This window comes from Alexandromys fortis, unplaced genomic scaffold (genome assembly GCF_014885135.2).
Source record: "Alexandromys fortis isolate MF-2015 unplaced genomic scaffold, M_Fortis_MF-2015_v1.1 scaffold_39, whole genome shotgun sequence".
NCBI lineage: Eukaryota > Metazoa > Chordata > Mammalia > Rodentia > Cricetidae > Alexandromys > Alexandromys fortis.
Window position 1 is genome coordinate 9284505 of NW_026067918.1, and position 19275 is coordinate 9303779.

A 19275-nucleotide genomic window follows, 5' to 3' on the forward strand; every position below is an offset into this window, starting at 1 on the left:
GCCAGGTCTCGTGACTGCTTGCTTGTCTCTTCTCTGGCCTGAGGTAGGGGAGGCAGTTGGGGGAAACGTATTAGATATTTCCATTCTGGGAAAGCCATGCAGGGAGGAAAACAAAGCCTTTGTCTGTGAGACAGGTGTGGCCAAAAACAGAGGACTCCTGACTGGTCTGAGGCTAAGGCTAGGTGGGTCTTGCTGGACACAGGCTGGTTAACGTGTGTGTGTGTGTGTGTGTGTGTGTGTGTGTGTGTGTGCGTGCGCGCGCACATTGGGAGGGGAGCACTTGGGGGTAAGTGCTGCCTTCCTTCTCCTGGAGACCCTCGGGCTGCTGGGTACCTGGAGAGGCTGTTGAGGTTGAAAATCCGCCAGGCTAACAGATCCCCAGATCCCCTCTGGAGGGACATGGCCTCACAGACTGGGGGAAGGGCTCACCTTTCTTCTCAGCTGTGTTGGGAATTGGTTTGACAGTTCCATTGAGATCCTTAATCTCTCAGGGTTTCAGTTCCTTCAAGTTTCACAAACACAAACCAACATCTTTTTATTGTTGTTGTTTTGCTTTTTGAGACGAGTTTCTCTGTGGCTTTGGAGCCTGTCCTGGAACTAGCTCTCGTAGACCAGGCTGGCTTCGAACTCACAGAGATCCGCCTGCCTCTGCTCCCGAGTGCTGGATTAAAGGCGTGCGCCACCATCATCCAGCTCACAAACCAACATCTTGTTCATGTCTAGTCCTGGATCCGGGGCTAGAGATGCAGTTCCACGGTTTCTGGAGTTAGGATAAAGTTCTTTAGAAAGGGATGGTGTCTAGAAAGGCTGCCCAGGATGGGGGAGGGTAAGGAGGATAAGAGAGGCAAAGGCCAAAGAGGTGAGGAGGCCAGGGGATGAGGCAGCTGGGAGTACAGAGGAGCCATTGTGCCGACTGGAACTGGGGCCAGACTGGAACCCCCCCTCCCACCGGATCTTCAGGGTCAGGAAGGGAACTGGCCCTGAGGCCCAGGGATAAAGAGCCTTGCAGGCTGGGTCTGCTTCTCTCACCAATTCAAAGTCTTCCGTCAACCTCGCCCCAGCTGGCCTGCAGTCTGAGAGGATCCAGCCCCACGCCCCAAGGAAAAGCACGACCCCTGCTCCAGGTCAGCATTTAGAGCATGGATTTACACGCAGCCCGGTTTTCCCTTTCCCATGCCTCAGTTTCCCCTCTTCAGTTGCTAACAACTAGCTTTTCAGGCTTGGTAGACAGCCCTTTCCCCAAAAATGTGGGGGGGGGGGGAGTAGGCGCCTGGGCAACCAGCCCCCTCCAAGCTCGAAATCTCGGGGAGAATAGCTTCCTGAGTTTGCTAGATGCCAAAGCCAACCTGGACCCCACATCTCTGGAAAGGGGTGGGACAGGACAGAAAGAGGAGCGAGCGGCAGTAAGATCTGACTGAGCCCCCTCCTCCCACCACGGCTCGCTCGCGTCCTCGCAGCGCGTGACCGCGGCACTGCGGCTGCAGAGCCGCCATCCCCTGTCCGCGCTGGATTCCTGGGGTGTGAGGTGGGAAGCCGGAGATGGGGGTGGGTGCAGGACCAGATCTCCGTGACCACGCGCGGCTGCACTGGGGGTGGATGATGACGCCCGTGCTTCCTCCAACTCCTCTAGTTTTTTGTTTCCGGGAGTTTCTCCACCCGCGAGTGTGTCGCTGAGTCACCTTCTCGGAAGGCTCGGGTCAGGCTGTCCCGGGGCGGTGCAGAGCCAAGGTACATATTGCAGAGACGCGTGCGGAACCGCAGGTTCAGCCTGCGTCCCCTGGCCAGCCGGGGACCCCTAAAATAGTGAGAAACTCGGTTGGGAACTCAGGAGTCCGCTGGGAGAGAGGCCACCTTCAAGGCGTGACCCAGTTCACTGCAACGCCTTGTTATCTGCTCCCCTGCTCCTCCGGAACTCGCACCTTCTGGACTTTAAGAAGGCGATGCAAAGAGAGAGGTGTGTGGGGTCGCGCGGGGGCCGGTGTGGGCGTGCGAGCCCTCCGCATCTGGAGCCGGACCATTGCAACTTCCTTCCTCCGAGGGTCTGCTGTCTGTTTTGGTCCTGCCTGGGTAGGTCACCGAGTCGGACTTGGGAGCTTCATTGTCCCAGTCTCCGCGAATAATCTTCCAGAAATTTAAGTCGGGTTAGCTATGGACCCCCTTAGGTCATTTGCCGTGAAATATATCACTTACACAACGACCCGTGCGTCCTGTTTATCTCCACCGAAGCGCATACTCCCGGTCCCGTGCGTCTTCACCAGGAACTTGTCCCAGGGGGTGGGGAGCGATGGGACCACGCCCCCATGCTTGCCCCTCCAATCCCGATGAGAGCCCCCCAGTGCCCCTGTCCACGCTGTTGGGTTTCTCCAGTTGGTGAGGATCGTGGATCCGGATCATCCGCTGCAGGCAGCTGCCCAGGCCTCGACAGTATTCCCTGGGGGAAAGGCTCCAGCTTTGGAGGTTGCTGAGGAGGCTCCCTCCTCCGGACTTCGTGCTCCGGCTAGAGTCCCCAAACCGGTTCAGCTTTCTCCCGGAAGGCATGACAAACTGCTTCGGGTTCGGCGGCTGAGTGGTCCAGCGGCTGCGTCTGGAAGCTATAAGTAAATCCACCACAGAGGAACAGGGGAGCAAGAGAAGCTTGCGGGTGGCGGGTGACCCGACCTGGCTCAGAGTTAGGACAGCAGGAAGGATCTGGGTGTGTAATTCTCTGCTGATCAGGCTGGGGCTAGGCGATGCCAAAGAGGCGCCGCCTCCCTACTGTGAGCAGCGGTTGAGGTGCAGCCCAGGGTCCTCAGAGAGAGCGCGGAACCACGCGCACCCGAGGCCCACTCGGTTGCTGGGCGCGGGGATCTGGGCTGCGCCCTCGCTTTCGCGCTACTTAAAGCCGTGCGCGGAACTCCACGCCTCGCTGGTTTCCTGAGCTGTTCCTCCAGCTTGTCCTCGGCAGGGGTGCACAACCGAGGGATCCAGTCCCCCACCCCCAACATCTACACGTGGCCGAGCCGTGGGTGGCAGCGACCGTGTTGCGGGCGGCACTGTGATGATCCCGGGCGGGTGGGGGACCAGGGCGGCGCGCTGCGCTGGTTCCACCCAGGAGAGCCCAAGGCACGTGGGGCGTGGCCAGGCTGGCGCAGAGACTCAGCGCCCTCCCCGCGCCGCAGCCAAGTTGAGAGAAAAGTTTGAGACCGGAGGGGAACGATCCCTGGGAATCGGTGCCAACCCTGCGCTTCAGTTGTCCCTCAGTCGCGAGGTTGAGCCCAGAGGAGCTGCTTTCCGCCACAGGCCGCTAGAGGGACCGACTGGGTAGGGCTGTCCTCCACACCCCTGCCCTCCCGTAGTTGGCGGTGCCTTCGTGGGCCCGCCAGGGAGACCGCCACACGTCTGTGCCTTCAGTGCACACTTGTGCTGGGGCAGCGCAGAAGGCAGCCGTGGGTCCATCCAGCACGGGCTGGATCCTGCGGGACCTGGGCACTGTTCTCACGAGCGCAGCGAGCACCCCTTTTGGAGACTCGGAGACCCAGCGGCTTCGGAGTTCAGGCGGGGGACGCGGCGACTGGGCCAGAGTGAGCGCCTCGCAATGCCAGTTCTGGGAATTTTTGCAACGGGACTCTCCACCAACCCCAAGGGGTGAAGAGCTGGCCTGACGAAGGGAGCCACGGGTCACTGACTCATTCGTCGGGCCGGAATCCAGAGTCCCCCGGAACGGAACGTTCGTGGGGTGGGAGATCCGTTTGGAAAGCTTGATTCTGGACGCATGAAGCTCTGTGATTCCTTAGCATGCAGCTCCCTCTGCGAGGTCTAGGAGCTCTGGCTGGGCACCCTGCCCCACATGCATAGAGCCCAGGCAGCGACCCCCACCAACACTGTCTCCTCCTGTCCCTCAGATCTGGCCGCCTCGGGGAATGACGGGGCCGCTCTCACAGCCCAGGGAGGTGGAGAGGGCGAGCCCCACAGCCAGTCGCCAGACATCCTCCTGGGTAACACCGATAAGGAGCTGAATACAGGAGTCGCCGTCACCCCTAGCAGCGCCGGGACAGCGCTGGTGGCCCCTTGTCAGCGGGAGCCCCGGGACCTGGCTATGGAACCAGGTTTGTGGGGTACCTGTCTGGGAAAAGCTAAAGGGATGGATCCCTTTGACCAATAAATAAATGATGGACCATAGAAAGCCTAGGGTCGCTCGAGAGAAGCATTCTATCCCACAAGGTCAGAAGTCGTCTGGCCCTGAGCCAAAGAAAGAGGTTTCGCGGAGTCCCACTCCGGGACAACCTGTGGGAGGCCGCTTCCTCTAGCAGGGCTGTTACCCAAGTATTGGGCTCCTCCGATCATGTCACTGCAGCTCTTCCGCCCTCTAGCGGCTAGTTGGGGACATTGCCTTCTTTCTTTCTTCCTTTCTTTCTTTCTTTCTTTTTCTTTCTTTCTTTCTTTCTTTCTTTCTTTCTTTCTTTCTTTCTTTCTTTCTCTTTCTCTCTCTCTCTTTCTCTTTCCTTCCTTCCCTCTCTCCCTCTTCTTTGTTTCTCCCTCTCTTTCTTTCTTCTTTTTTCCCCTCCCTCCCTTCTTCCTTTCCTCCCTCGTTTCTCTCTCTCTCTCTGGTTTTTCAAGACAGGTTTCTCTATGTAGCACTGGCCATCCTGGAACTCACTCTATAGATGAGGATCAGGCTGGCCTTGAACTCAGAGATTCACCTGCCTCTGCCTCCCGAGTACTGCGAGTACCGAGTGTGCGTCACCACCACCAGGCTGTTTTTGTTTAAAGGTTTAATTTTTGTGTATGAGTGTTTTGATAGCATGTGTATATGTATGTGTGTGCGCCCATATGTGTGCTTGGTGCCTTTGAAGGTCAGAAAAGAGTGTAGGATTCCCCTGGGACTGAAGTCTGGGGCCATTGTGAATCACCCACCATCCAGGTGCTGGAACCAAACCTGGATCCTCAGCCAGTGCTTCAAATTCCTGAGTCCTCTCTGCAGCCCTGCCTGTTTTTTTTTTTTTTTTTTTTTTTTTTTTTTTTTTTTTTTTTTTTTTTTTTTTTTTTTTNTTTTTTTTTTTTTTTTTTTTTTTTTTTTTTTTTAATAGCAGGCTGCCCTAGGGGATTGCTCCCGCGGCCCTGCAGAGTGCTGGTGCTGCTGAACCCCCGGAGCGGCAGGGGCAAGGCTCTGCAGCTCTTCCAGAGATTTGTGCAACCCCTCCTGGAGGAGGCTGAAGTATCCTTCAAACTTACGCTCACCGGTGAGTACTGTCCCCAGGGGGTGAAGGGAGCATTTTCTGGCAGAAAGCCAGCTCTGAGAGCATCAAATCCTCCCCCCAGAACGGCAGAACCATGCCAGGGAGCTGGTGTGTGCGGAGGAACTGAGCCACTGGGATGCCCTGGTGGTCATGTCCGGTGATGGTCTCATGCACGAGGTAAGAACTGAGCTGGAGGATGGCGCAGAGGGTTTGGGATAGTTTCCTGGACTGAGGCCACTCTGCTTTCACAGGTGGTGAATGGGCTGATGTCACGGCCTGACTGGGAGATTGCCATCCGGAAGCCCCTGTGTTGCCTCCCCGGAGGGTCCGGCAACGCGCTGGCGGCTTCCTTGAACTACTATGCTGGGTAACAGCTGAGGGTCCAAGCAGGCCACGTCCCCTACCACCAGGTTTTCCAAGTTCCTGTGGGAAGCTCCACTGTCTCTTCTGGAGCCGCATCCTCAGTTTACTGGGTCACTGGGTCCACTAACTCCCCAGGTCCACCGTCTCCCCCAAAAGGTCTAAAAGGGGATGCATGAGGGCTTCCTGCGCCATTCCACCTGAACTTTAACCTTGCAGGTACGAGCAGGTAACTAGCGAAGCCCTCCTGACCAACTGCACGCTGCTCTTATGCCGCCGACACCTGTCACCCATGAATCTGTTGTCACTACACACGGCTTCCGGACTGCAGCTCTATTCTGTGCTCAGCCTGTCCTGGGGCTTCGTTGCTGATGTGGACCTGGAGAGTGAGAAGTACAGGCGCTTGGGGGAGATCCGTTTCACAATGGGGACCATCTTTCGCCTAGCAACCCTGCGAATCTACCAGGGCCAACTGGCCTACCTTCCTGTAGGAAATGCTGCCTCGGAGATGCCTGCTTCTCCGGCACAGGCGCACAAGGGCCCTGTGGACACATACCTTGTTCCCCTGGAGGAGCCGGTGCCTTCTCACTGGACAGTGGTGCCGGAACAGGATTTCGTTCTGGTGCTGGTACTGCTACATACCCACCTGAGCACCGAAATGTTCGCGGCACCCATGGGCCGTTGTGAGGCTGGCGTTATGCATCTGTTCTACGTGCGTGCGGGGGTGTCAAGGGCCACGCTGCTGCGCCTCTTCCTGGCCATGCAGAAGGGCAAGCATATGGACTGTAACTGCCCATACTTGGTGCACGTGCCTGTGGTTGCCTTCCGCCTGGAGCCCAAGAACCAGAGGGGCATGTTTTCCGTGGATGGGGAGTCGATGACATGCGAAGCCGTGCAGGGCCAAGTGCACCCAAACTATTTTTGGATGGTTTGTGGCAGCAGAGATGCCCCGTCCAGCTGGGAGCCTCAGCCAAGGCCATCTCCAGAAAAGCCACTGTGATTCCCTGGCTCTCCGTGCCTTTGTCTATGTCTACACTGAGATGGGACCCTCTCCTGCATCCATGCCCTCATATGGAAGGCTATCTAAAGCTCACGTGGAGGTGGTAGGGACCCTGTAGGGAAGTAGGAAGGTGGGGCTGTAAGAAAGGCTCTGCCCCCTAAATGCTAGAAGGCCAATCTGGGCGGGCACCCTCTGGCTGGGCAGTTGCATCTAGAAGGCACTCACCATTGTGTTTGGGGCCCTTCTGAGAATCAAATCCAAATAAAGTGACTTCCAATCTGCTGATCCTGTCCTAGGACTGGGAAGAGGATGGGGTTTTACACTAGCAAGGGCTATGAAATTGTACTGGGGATTGAACCCAGGGTCTCTGGCATGCTACGCAAGCACACGATCACTGTTATGTGCCTATGGCGCAGTCATGTTGGTGTTGGGCACACGGACTCCTTAGGGACCGATAATCAGACTCCCTTCAGCTGCGGAGGCCCGCAAAGCCTGCCAGCTGCCCCACCCCCACATGGGAAGACTGAGGCTCTGCCCTCAGATCAAGCTGGCACTGAGTGGACTGCGTTAGAAGCCTCGTTAGAAGCCTTGGGGAGACTGGCAAACGGGAGGCAGATCCTGTTGAGTGTGGGTGATCACCTGGGCCTGTGTACTAGGCACTGCCAAAAAGACGCTGGTATCTCCTGGCCATTTCTATACAATTCTGCCCTAATTTCAACTGGTCTTGGGAGTGCTGGGGTGGGAGGGGAGTGGGGACATCCCATCCACGTGGCTCCAGGGAAACCATTACCTGTGCTGGGTGGACTTTCTAGTGACTAGTCCCCTCTGCTCCTGCGACTAAACCCTCACCCATGATCCGCAACTGAGTCCAGAAAGCTCACTGGCTTCCCAGTGGACCCGAACCTTTTTGTCAGGACTTGCTAAGCTCTCTCCAGTGAAGAGATTCTGACAACACATTTCAAACTGAAAAATAGCAGGCAGTAGTTACACCCACGACATCTTCTCGGCCCACTTGTCTTCCAACAGGAATAGGGAGCAGCAGGAAAGGGGTAGATGCCACCCCCCCTACTGGGACAACCATTCCAGCTTGCAGCCCGCAACAGTGACACCTGCCCATCGCTAGATTTTGTGACGTCAGTTCCCCCAGAATCTGGAACTCAGCACACTGGTGTCCACTACCCAGTGTGGAGCTGACTGCCACCAGGACACTTAGCTGTCCACCCCACAGACCCCGTGACTGGAGAAGGACCCACTGCCAGGCTCCCTTGAGGAAAGGGCACGGAAGGGTGGCCTCTGGCACAGAGAAAGCAGCAGAGCCTGAACAAATGGCAGAGGCAGGTTTAATGGTGACCCCTTGTCTTGTTAATGAGTCAGCCCCCCAAAAAAGGCAAGTAAAAAAAGTTTAATCACACAGCACTTTATACAGATATTATAAGCAGCGGGCATTCACATCTCCACATGAACGATGCCCTGGGATGCACAGCCCCACCCGGCACTCATCGTGTCCGCGAGGTACCAACAGGTTCCTGCTGAGTGTTCCAGTTTCTGGCTCTGTCCTTCCCAAGGCTCTGATGCCCGGTGGTCCTGGCACGGCACAGGCACGGAGCCCACTTAAGGCTGACAAGACGCATCATGCTTTGGCTCTTTTTTTTGTCTGTTTTACTTTTTATTTGTCTTTTTTTCTAGTAAGAGTTAGTATCTTTGCTTCTGAGATTATTTTCCCAACCTTAAATATTACACACAGACAGCAGGAATAACAGCTGCCGTCTGCTCACCAGCATCCTCTACCTGGAGCTTCACATTATCAAAAGCTTAGAAACTTGTAAACCTCTGGGCCTGTAGGGGTGGGGGGAGCTCCTGCCACCATCCAGCCTCCCTCCTCCCGTGCCTGCAGAGTCTATAAGCAAGGCTGACAGGAGCCGTTGGGTGGGGCCGTTGGGAGGCCCTTGTTGCTGGCCTGGTTTGTGCAGATGCCCTGTGGTCTCAGCATGGAGCAGATGTCAGTACTGCCCACACAAGGCACCTACAGCCATTTCCTTCCCAGCAGCACCCTGTCCTTGACTCCATATTTGTATGTGAGGGCTACCACCTCTCTTGGGTGTTACTCTGAACCTTAGCTCAGTCCCAACCTCTCTTAGAGAGGAAGTTCAACAGGCCTAAAGGGCTGTAATGCACTGACAGGCCAAAGCCAGCCACAGCTCCAAGAGATGGAGGCATGGGGGACTAGAGGACCCAGTGTGGCAGCAGGACCTGGGGTGTGGGGAGGCTACAGTCAAGCTGAAGAGGAGAGGGACCAGGAGCATTGCAGGAGCAGCCACAGGTCATGCAAGGCACGTCCACCCTCCTGCCATCTGTAGGTTCCTCAACACCCCACCTCTGACCTGAGAAGGGACGGCTAGGGAACAAGTGCCAGGACATTCGGCTGGAGCAACCAGAGGACCGGCAATGGAGGTCCCAGTGCCCCAGGGACCTGCCTTTGAACGTGGCTGAGGGACACTTCTTGCACTTCATCAAACTTGCCGCAGGGAGGAGGGAAGTGGAAGGCTCCAACTGGGGACAGAAGGGGCAGGGAGAGGGGCAAGTTCTCGGGAAGGGAGGGAGTAGGCAGCGGCTGGCCCCTCCCACCGTGACACTCCTTTTTCAAGGCCTGGGAGCTACTTGTCCTCTGTGCTCTCGGGCATGCCTGCCTCGAGGAGGGTGGCGCGGAACTGCGTCAGGACCCCCCGGATGCTCTTGATGAAGCCCTTGGAAAGCGGGAAGAGGGGGAAGCCGATGTCAGGGTAGCCACTCTTCTCAGGCAGGAAGCTGCGGTAGCTCTTCCTCCTCCTCTTTGGTCTAACGCTTGGCGGTGCTGAGGCATCAGGGGCTGTCTCAGTCTGCCCTGTGTGGTCCCTGCTGGCTGAGGCCGGGCCCTGGGCACCACTCTCTGAGTCTGAGCCCTGGGAGGCGTCCCCAGGGGCCATCCCTACATCCTCAGGCTCTTCACGGCCGGAGTCTGAGAGTTCAGCTACAGCCTGAGGCTCCACAGAGTTGTTGTCTTTAGGGACCCCATTGGGCAGTGCCTGGGCCCTCTCCAGCATGGCGTGGGTTTCCAGCCAGGACTCAATGCGGTTCACCAGACGCCAGCCACCCACACTGAAATGCTGTCGAATCTCCTGCTCGAAGACCTCAGGAGGCCGTCGGACCAGCTGGGTCATGGACTGCACCACTCGGATCAAGGCCATCTCGTTGTAGCAGCGACTGTTCTCATAGCCTTCCTGCAGGCCCCGGTCACTGTCAAAGCCAGCTTCGTTATAGTATGGTTCATTTACCAGGATCAGACCTGCCGGAAAGAGTCCAGTTAGTGGGCAAACACACGAGGGCAGGCTGGGGAACAGCCGCCGGTGTGCCTGTCAGCCCGTCATACCTTGAATAGAGATGAGCACCTGGAGAAGACTGGATTTGCTCGTCCACCTCTCTGTCCCCTGAAACACAAATGGAACCTTCAGGTCTATCCCAAGTGGACATCAGCCCCACTGTGCCACCATCTCCACTGGGGCCCATCCTTACCTTTCCAATCCAGGTACCCAGGAGGCTGACGCACACCTTCCCATTGTCATACAGGTTGGGGTTCAGGCGGCCACTGCACTGGGAGAGGTAGCAAAAGTGGGGGGGCACCGCTGGGTAGATGTTGGGAAGCTGAATGTCAAACAGGTAGAGGCCATCTTCGTAAGGAGTCCGAGTGGGGCCCTTGATCAGTGCTGAGAAGAGGTCCTGGAGGGAACAGACAAGGGCTGGCTTCTGGAGTCTGGCCTCGCTTCCTCCCAGAGCATTGTGCACACAGAGCAGGGAGGAAGCAGAACTCCAGAGTCACAGCCATGGAGACAGCTAACCCAAATGTCTGCTTTCACTTCTGGGGGCAGAGGTGTAGTCACACAGCTGGAAGGAAGGTACCGGGGGTCCGAGCTCAATGGCAAGGACTGGCAGAGGCCAGAACAACTGTGACATCAGGATACAGGCATGTGAATGAGGTCGCCCCTGCCAGGGCACCAGAGTAGAGCAGAGAATAGCTGGGAAAATGGAGAGAAAGAAGGACCCTTTCTTCTGTGGGGTTTTGAGGTACCCTGAGATGTCTTGAAGACATGGGGAAAAAAGCATCAACAAAACAAAAAATCAGGCAGTGGTGGCACACGCCTTTAATTCCAGCACTCGGGAGGCAGAGGCAGGTGATCTCTTGAATTCGAGGCCAGTCTGATCTGCAAGAGCTAGTTCCAGCACAGGCTCCAAAGCTACAGAGAAACCCTGTCTTGAAAACCAAAACCAAACCAAACAAAAAGTTGGTGCTCTTACGTTCCCTCAGCAGAGCTGCACCAGCTGAAATTCTCAAAGAACTCTCTCCCAGGTAAAACAGGTGTCCCTGGGACGCTCCGGTAGGGATGGGTGCCAGCTTCCACCTGCAATCCCAGCACTTGAGAGGCGGAGTCAGGAGCACTGTGAGCTCCTGGCATCAGCCTACAGGGCAGCTGGGATGACCAACCACAAAGAGAACCGAGGGCAGTGCTGTGACAGACAAGTTCCCTGGAAGGAGCCGAGAGGGAGGAAAGGCCTCTGGTTTGGGGGAATCAGGGAAGATACACGAAAGCTCCTCCTAGGCTTTAGGGTTCAAAGCTACTTATGTTTGTTTTGTTTTTCAAGACAGGGTTTCTGTGCAGTCCTGGAACTTGCTTTATAGACCAGGCTGGTCTGTACTCAAAAGATCCATCTGCCTCTGCCTCCCGACTGGTTAAAGGTGTGCGCCAATATCACTTGGTTACATTTTAGAGAAAGGACCAGGTGGCCCCTCAAATGTGCCCATGTGGCTGCAGGACTCCATTCTGGGACCTCAGGTGACTGAGCCACCGCCCTGGAAACATGGCAAGGTAGGTGATGCTACACTTTAGTGCCCAATGGTACCTATCTGGCCTCCCCAAGTTCCCAGCAGCCCACTTGCCATTCTGTCCTCGAATGTCTTGACCATGATGCCATCGGGCAGTGAGGTAGCCAGCAGAGCCATCTCCTTTCGCACTGTGCTGAAGAACTTCTTGGCTTCTGGAGGCTGGAACTCAATCTTCTTGAAAGAGTGGTTTGCTGCAAGGAGAGACAACAGTCAGGCCCTGACCCGAAGCCCATCAGCTCCAGACAAACCCACACTGCCCTGGAGTATGGCTTGGACAGCTGCTGCTTGGGAGACTCTAGATGGTGAGGGAACCCAGGTGCTATCCCTTAGGGCAGGGTGGGGCCTCCGGGTGCAGAAATAGGAAAACTGGGGAGGATGAGGAAGGACAACAGCCATTTGCGCCGACTCACAGGGTGCAAACTCCAGCACAGAAAACACTTCGCCCTTGGCACTGGTAAAGGTGACACCAGGTTTGCCACCACACTGTTGACAGAGCACAGGAGTCTCGCTGGGCCACTCGGCCTTCACTGGTGACTGTGCCTCTGTTTTATCTTCCTTGCGTTCTGTGTCGGGCACCGCCTCCATCTTCTCCTCCTCAGCGATGGCCACGTTGTCTAGAGTCTTCTTGAGGTTCTCCTGTAGCTTCTTGATGTCGTCCAGAAACTTCTTCTCCCGGGTCGGCTTCTCTGGCTCCACTGTGGGTGAGGTGGGGGACCCTGTGAGCAGCTGCTCCACGGTCATATTCTTGAGGCTCTCCAGGATCTTGATGGCTTCTTTCAGTTCCCGGAAACTCTTGGGGGGCCCGTCCTTGCCAGCTTTCTCCATCAGCCCTGCCACGGGGGCAGCCATGGCCACAGCTCCCTGGATTGCAGCTGTGGCTGCCTCTTCACTGATCACCACCCCCTTGTCCTCCTCAGGGGCTGCCGGCTGCTCTGTGGGGAGGATGGCGAGGTCTTCTATCTTGGGGTGCTCGTCATCTACCAGCCCATTGTCCGTCTCCCAGCTGTCGCTGTCGTCTTCCCACTCATCCGAAGATGCCCCACTGGTGCTGCCTTCTACCGAATCGTAGTCGGACTCCTCGATCTCAGACTCGATATTGTATAAGTGCTGGGGGCAGAAGACAACCATTCAGACACAACTCTGGCCCCTTCGCTACTGTTAATGACTCCCTGCGGCCTTGCTGGCCCCTCCCCCTTCTCTGTTCTCAACTTTGCATCTGAAGCCCTGTCCATGCTACAAGATTCCAGTTCTCTGCCCTTTGCCCACCTTCCAGCCCAAGCTTTACACAGTCCAGTTAATGCATGTGCCCCTGCCCCGTCTCTCAGGCTCTGTGTAGTGAGGGGCACAAGGGGAAGCCTCAGCAAAGCCAGCCCACCTCCAGGACTCAGGAGCAAGTGGGTCACACTGTGCCCTGCTCTCCCCTAGAATGGCTGCCAAGGTAAGGGACAAGCCATTCTCTGCCTCCCTTGGCTCACCCTCTTGTGTGCACCAGGAAAGGAGAGAGTTGGCCTATGGGGTCAGCTAAATATGAGCGAGGGAAAGAGGACCAGCTCGGGACAACTGAACTGAAGCCAGCTTTTTCTTGCCCTTCTGTAGCTGTCAACAGTTATCCTAGAAACAGTGGCAGGAAAGACCCCACATGGCTCAACACAGTGTGGAGACTCTAGAGCAATCTATTAGTTTGGGAACCTCACACCTCTGGAATCCAATCCTTGGAGCTAATGTGTGAAGACTAGAGAGCCACCTTCAGGGGCAGCGAGCAGCCGGGGAGGCTCTAGCCAGTCTTACCTGGGGCAGGATGATGGTTTTTGAGTTGTCAGCCCACACCACTTCCACCTTGCTACTGACGTCTACTCGAGCCACTTGGCCCACTGATGGCTGAAGGGCAAAGGGGACAGTCAACTGGGTGGTAAGCTGTGAAGCCTCAGGTTCCCCATCCATGGCACCCACTCTCTGGCCGGGCAGCAGATACTAGGTGGCCTTTCCGAGACTGCACCAAGTCTCTCCCCACAGGCACTGCTCTTACCTTCCTGGCTCGGCACTCTTCCCAGCATGGGTATCCTGACTTCAGGGTTTGTTTCTGCCCCTCTGTCTAGACTCTTTCTTGCCCTCTCCCAATATCCCTCCCCCTCTTTGCTCAAGGTCTGTCTCAAGTCCCATTTCCAAACCTGCGAGGACTTTGCTGCAGCTGACTGTGCTACTCACAGCTGCAAAAGAGGGTGACCCCTCTAGGGAACGACTGGCAGGGTCTAAGAGGCCCGAGTCCAGCAGATGCCTGGGCTGCCTGTCTCTAATGCAGGCCATGCCGGCCATCCTGAGACACTGAGCTCTAAGACTTCCTGAAGATGGCTGGTGGCAGTGTCAGGAAGCACAGGCACTGCCCAGCACATGAACCTGGAGGGCACACCTACCTCATCCTCCTTGGGCAGAGCCCCATCCTCAGTGTTACCAATGCGGATGACAATGTCAGTTGTGCGGAAGCGAAAGTCAGGGTGGTCAGCAATGTCATAGACACTCACATCCTCCTCTTCTCCAATGAGCTGTAGCATAAACCAAGCTGGCATGAGCCAGGGCCTCACCCCTTTCCCTGGAGCCCCCCCCCCCCAAAAGAAGCAGGTCAGCAAACTCACCTCCACGTCATCCCCAGTAGGCCGCAGTTTGAACCATTTCACCATGCAGGTACGGCCAACATGATCCCCGGATTGCACCACACCGTAGACAGCAGGGTCTGGGCAGCTCTGGACTAGGAAAACCAGAAGGGACATGACTACCTGAGAAGCCCTGGGGGGCCTGCCCGCAATCACAGGCTTCCCCTGGCCTGCTAAAGAGACCTTCAAAAATACTCCTCGAGTCCAAGTCCCATCTCCACTGACACCTGACCTTGTCCAGAGTGTCCCACTGACCACGCTGAGGCTTTAGCACTACCTCGCTTGTCCACCACGAAGTCTCCAGGGCAGAATTCATTGTTGTCCAGGTGGTGCACCGGGAAGAGGTCGTTGGAGCGGATGTTGCACTCCACAGAGCCATCCTGCCACATCACATCAGCTGAGGTCATCGTGGTCACAACCTCCACAGCCACCCTGCCAATACAGGCCCATTAGCCAGGCACCACAGATGTGCTTCTTGGAGAGAGGAGCTGACCTTCCATCACTTCCAGGCCTACCTGAGTCTCAAGTAAGCAGGGTGAGAGTGTCTCCAGTGTATCTAAAGCTTACTCGTGCCCCAAGCGTGACACATTCTCTGGGGAACTCAGGCAAACGTGGTTCCAGGAAGTCACTACACTACACTTCAGCAGTCTACCAAGGCCTACCCTAGGCACCAGCCTTGGGGATGGGAGCACCATGAGCTCCTCTTTCCCGGGCCCTGGCTGGGCCCTGTAGGGGACGAACACTTGGAATTTACCTGTCTCCAGGCTTGAAGTCCCGGGTAATCTTATTCTTCTTCCTCTTGTGTTTTCGCTTCAAGTTTTTGATGGACAAGGGGATACTCTTCTTACGACTGGCGCCACTGCCGCTCTGGGAGGAGGTAGTGGAGCTGGCGGAGGAGGTCACGGAGCTGGTGTCATCCGTATCGTCAGCAGCCTCGTCGTCTGCATCCTGCTCTGCGGAGTGCAGTCCATCGTCTCCACCCTCCTTCAACAGGAAGGGGGGCAGTGGCTCGCTTGGCTCCTGAGGCTCTTCTCCCCCCTCGTCCTGCATCTCCACTGGGCTGCTGGATCCATCAGGTTGCTCCTCGGGGCTAGGAGACCCCACTTCGCTCTTTGTTCTGGCTTCCCCTTTCTTGTCTGGGTCCTCCATGGAGTGGTCCCTAGGACACTGGGTATCTGGGGCGCAGGACATGATCCTCACGACTTGCTTCTTCAACAGGCGCTTCACCTACAAGCGCAGAGCCAAGGCGAGAGGGTTGTGGAATAAGGCAGGCAGGGGCCCACCCTGGCCCCAGGTATTTCTGTCTTGGGGGATAGAGCTATAAACACCTAAGTGGCCAGCAAGGGTCCTCATGGCTGCCCAAGGCCTAGAGCCCAGACCCACCTTGCTGGCTGTGGAAATGGCTCACGGCCAGTTCCGTGAGTGCCCACACCCACCCGCCTCAAGGACATACCTTCTTGGCCATAGAGCCCTCCCCCTGGGCGCAGTTTTTTTCTGGACATTCCCAGGCAATCTTGGCCGGCTCTACCTTGGCTGGGAAGACATACAGACAGCGCTCCCCAAGCTGCCGCTGAGCATGGTCAAAGCATCCGAGACGCTTCACCCTGAAGAGAAAAAACGGGAGCTTGGATGTTCTTCTGAGAGGTCGGGGGAGGCTTGGCTCTCATGCATTTATGGCCCCAAGACATGCCCGGGTGAGTTCCTGGGATTTGGGGGGTAGGGGCGTGCTTACCTGCCTAGGTTTTCCTGAGTGATGACAGAAGGTGGGGGGCTAACGCTGTCCGTGCCCCCAGGGCAGAAACTCTTGGTGATCCATGTGACCTTCAATTCCACAACCTGAACCTGGGGCAGTTGAGTGGGACAGGGGTGTAGTCAGGGGTGGACTTTCAAGGCCCGCAGCACCACATTTACAAATACTGTGGCCCCCCACGCATTAGGAGTCATGATCCCTCCACTCTCCCTGAGCAGAGCAAGGGAAGGGGGTTCTGACAATCAGCTATCCCACAACTAGAGCCTGGCAGCCCCATGCCCAAACCCCTTTCAGGTCACCAGGGTTTGGGTCCTGGGAGCAGGTAAATAGCTTACCCCCAGGGCCTACAACTCAGCCCTCGCCCTACCCGTTATGCCCTTACCTCCTCCACTACTACGCGGAACTTGCTCTTGGTGCTGAGTACAGGCTTGACCCCTGAGAGCCACTGGACACTGGAGAAGATCTTAGCAGGGCCAATAAGCACTTGGCCTGGATAGAAGCCATAGGAGTCATCAAAGAAGAGACCCTGAAGGGTTGGGGCAGAGGAAAACGCACCTGAGGAAGCCTCCTTGGCCAGGAGCACTGTGCTTGCCTTGCAGGAGGAACCCCACATGACATGGCCTTCAGGCTCCCTGCAGCACAGTCTACGAAGGATATATTTTCCAAGCCTGGTACAAACTGGGTGCCCGGGAATCATATCAAAATGCAGCTGCAGACTGTTCTAGGCCTAACAGACTCTCACGGACTGTGATGCTGGGGCCAGGATCAAAGCTCTAGGGAGCAGTGTGCACTCACACCTGTGTAAACACACCCCTAGTACAAACTACCTCCATGTGCTTCTCTGCCAGCACATCTTCTGACTAACTACTGACTGACTCTGTACTGAAGGGCCACAGCACAGTGGCACACCTGAAATACAGACTCTGTCTCAAAGAACAAAATAAGGGGCTGGTAGCCAGGCGATGGTGGCGCACGCCTTTAATCCCAGCACTCGGGAGGCAGAGGCAGGCGGATCTCTGTGAGTTCAAGGCCAGCCTGGTCTACAGAGCTAGTTCCAGGACAGGCTCCAATGCCACAGAGAAACCCTGTCTTGAACCCCCCCAAAAGAGGGGGGGGCCTGGAGTGTTAAGAGCACTGGCTGCGGTTCCCAACACCAAACTTAAGGCTCACAATTACCTCTAATTCAAATCCCAGGGGATCTGATGCCTCTTCTATCTTCACATACAACCACATTCCATTCTCTTTCTCTCTCATAAAATAAATCTTAAAACACTCCCCACTTCACCCCTCACACAGCCAACCACCCAAATAAAACTAATACAACTCTATTTCCTGCCCCTGCCCAGGCCTCCAGGTGCTCCAGGGCACACTGGCCCCATGCCTCACAATCCCTTGCCTAGGGCTTGGACAGTTTTCATGCCTAAGCAGGGAAGAACAGAGAAGGGGATATGTACCGAGTCACTGACATGTGGGCAGACATCATAGAGTTTGGCACCATCTTCCGTGTTCATGGAGCACCTGAAACAGAGGACAGAGGCTTGGTTTCCACCAGGGCCAGTATGGAGGCAACAACCACTTATCTTCACCTGTGCAGCTCAGCCCACCCGCACGTCAGTGCCTGCCACTGTTAGCACACGCAGAACCGAGCACCGCACTGTTAGCACACGCAGAACCGAGCACCGCACTGTTAGCACACGCAGAACCGAGCACCGCACTGTTAGCACACGCAGAACCGAGCACCGCACTGTTAGCACACGCAGAACCGAGCACCGCACTGTTAACACACGCAGAACAGAGCACCGCACTCAGACACGGGGATGAAGACATCTCTAGCCCAAAACCTGAGCTGCAGCAGGAGAGACCAGAGTTAGCCCTGGGATACAGGTGCTGAATGTCAGCACCCATACTGTTCTGGACCACACCTGACCTCAGAGCTCCTGGAGAAACTCCCTTGGAGCAAACAACCATCCCCAAGCTGATACCTACCTGGCACCATTAGACAACTTAAGGATGATCTGATTCTTCAAGTCATAGACCTTCCCTAGCCAGCAGTCATAGGCGATGTAGTCTCCATACATAAAGGGCTGCGGACCAAGCATACAGGCAGTGAGCAAGGGCACAAGGCCTGGGATTTTCTTTACTGTGCTAAAATGTAGAAGGAAGGTTCCAGACAATTGATTTGCACTGCATCCCAAGGCCCTTTCCAGTGAGTGGGCAGCAGTGAGTGGACTGCCCAGTAGGTGGGGGTGTCCCACAGTGGCAAAGGAGATGAAGCAAAGCTGGGAGGTTGGCGTGGTTGGGATGTGGGCTTTGTGGACAGGTAAAGCCTTGAATAAAAAGGTCAATTCACCATGGACACTGAAGCTAGCATTCTCACTGCTGAAAAAGTGCTCAGCAAACAGAAGCCAGACACACCAAAGGAGCTTCCTAGTTTGGGACAGTTAAAGCAAAACATGTGATGAGGGAATTGTACTATGTACAACATAAAAATGTAAGGGAACAAACCGGGCAGCAGGCACAGGTCTTCCAACCAACACAAATGCAGGAATGATGACCTCAGATCACACCATGTGTGACCGTCAAGAGTCACATGTAGGCCCATTTAGGTGGCAACGTGCCCAAGGATAAGGCTTGCAGATGCCTATCTGACAGGGATGCTAACTGTCTGTGGAACCCTGGGGAATATAACTACTCACTAAGGGTAATGGAAGGGGCTTTTACACAGTGGGGAGGGCTGTGCAGACCAACTTGACCCGAGTGCAGGGTACAGCTGCTGGACATAAAGCCCGGGGACAGCTGGACAGGGCAGCAGGCTCTCCTGGCTGCTGAAGTTGAGGGTCACAGTCCAGGATGACAGATCGAAGACAAAAGAACTGACAAGCAAACGCCAGGTGTCTCCCTGAATGTGCTCAAGGCCCACACGGAAAGGACACTGCTGGGATGACTGAGCAGTCTGAGGCTTAGGCAGAAAGGGGTCACCGGTGACACCTCTCTCATGGCTGTACCCAGATCTCTGGAAAGCATCAAATCAGTGAGCAGGGTGCTGGGTGGCCTTCTTTCTAAGGGTTTGGGAGATAAATGGCTAGAGTAAGCGAGCAGGCGAAGGGCTTGTGCAGACGCCTGGACTGAGTGGCAGAGGCTAAGCTGCAGACGCTGGAGAAGTGGGCACATGAACTTAGCACTTTTGGCTAAATCTAAAATAATTTAAAAATATATTATTAAAAAGAAACCTAGCCGGGTGGTGGTGGCGCACGCCTTTAATCCCAGCACTTGGGAGGCAGAGGCAGGTGGATCTCTGTGAGTTCGAGACCAGCCTGGTCTACAAGAGCGAGTTCCAGGACAGGCTCCAAAACCACAGAGAAACCCTGTCTCGAAAAACCAAAAAA

General features: G+C 55.9%; 2 protein-coding genes and 1 long non-coding RNA gene across 11 annotated transcripts in view; 1 reads left to right on the forward strand and 2 right to left on the reverse strand.

The window, feature by feature from the left end:
- Window positions 1-509: 509 nt before the first annotated feature.
- On the reverse strand, window positions 510-2063 carry LOC126500481 (uncharacterized). Its single transcript, XR_007591363.1, has 2 exons — window positions 1920-2063; window positions 510-1795 (listed from the first exon to the last, which is right to left on the reverse strand). It is a non-coding gene; the product is annotated as an uncharacterized lncRNA (long non-coding RNA).
- On the forward strand, window positions 1682-6858 carry Sphk1 (sphingosine kinase 1). 8 transcript variants are annotated; one of them, XM_050140419.1, is made up of 6 exons: window positions 1682-1954; window positions 3882-4085; window positions 5067-5219; window positions 5299-5393; window positions 5468-5583; window positions 5796-6858. In XM_050140419.1, exons 2-6 carry the CDS (start codon window positions 4076-4078, stop codon window positions 6574-6576), a joined length of 1155 nt encoding a protein of 384 aa, XP_049996376.1. In that variant the 5' UTR covers window positions 1682-1954; window positions 3882-4075; the 3' UTR covers window positions 6577-6858. The 8 variants fall into 8 exon arrangements, with proteins under 8 accessions (XP_049996376.1, XP_049996371.1, XP_049996372.1 ...); XM_050140414.1 differs by having other exon boundaries at window positions 1803-2067; XM_050140415.1 differs by having other exon boundaries at window positions 1803-2067; window positions 5070-5219.
- A 1041-nt stretch (window positions 6859-7899) lies between these two features.
- The window catches only part of Ube2o (ubiquitin conjugating enzyme E2 O), a 42618-nt gene continuing 31242 nt past the window's right edge, over window positions 7900-19275 (reverse strand). Inside the window, exons 4-18 of one of the 2 annotated variants that reach the window (XM_050140358.1) lie at window positions 17876-17973; window positions 17344-17407; window positions 16272-16415; window positions 15872-15981; window positions 15668-15743; window positions 14894-15366; window positions 14417-14571; window positions 14122-14234; window positions 13903-14031; window positions 13280-13369; window positions 11902-12598; window positions 11546-11682; window positions 10126-10329; window positions 9983-10040; window positions 7900-9898 (exon numbers count right to left, since the gene is read on the reverse strand). In XM_050140358.1, coding sequence (XP_049996315.1) covers window positions 9231-9898; window positions 9983-10040; window positions 10126-10329; window positions 11546-11682; window positions 11902-12598; window positions 13280-13369; window positions 13903-14031; window positions 14122-14234; window positions 14417-14571; window positions 14894-15366; window positions 15668-15743; window positions 15872-15981; window positions 16272-16415; window positions 17344-17407; window positions 17876-17973 — 3216 coding nt within the window. In that variant the 3' untranslated portion in view covers window positions 7900-9230. Of the gene's footprint in view, window positions 9899-9982; window positions 10041-10125; window positions 10330-11545; window positions 11683-11901; window positions 12599-13279; window positions 13370-13902; window positions 14032-14121; window positions 14235-14416; window positions 14572-14893; window positions 15367-15592; window positions 15744-15871; window positions 15982-16271; window positions 16416-17343; window positions 17408-17875; window positions 17974-19275 lie in introns of both variants that reach the window. The other variant, XM_050140357.1, reaches the window with a different exon arrangement.

What these genes read in the sequence shown, in the direction of transcription:
- Sphk1 (XM_050140414.1), top strand. Translation starts at nt 1,941, where the DNA reads ATGCAAAGAGAGAGGTGTGTGGGGTCGCGCGGGGGCCGGTGTGGGCGT. An exon ending in GGACCTGGCTATGGAACCAG is followed by an intron (nt 4,086 to 5,066) that starts GTTTGTGGGGTA and finishes TTTTTTTAATAG; the next exon opens with CAGGCTGCCCTAGGGGATTG. An exon ending in TCCTTGAACTACTATGCTGG is followed by an intron (nt 5,584 to 5,795) that starts GTAACAGCTGAG and finishes TTAACCTTGCAG; the next exon opens with GTACGAGCAGGTAACTAGCG.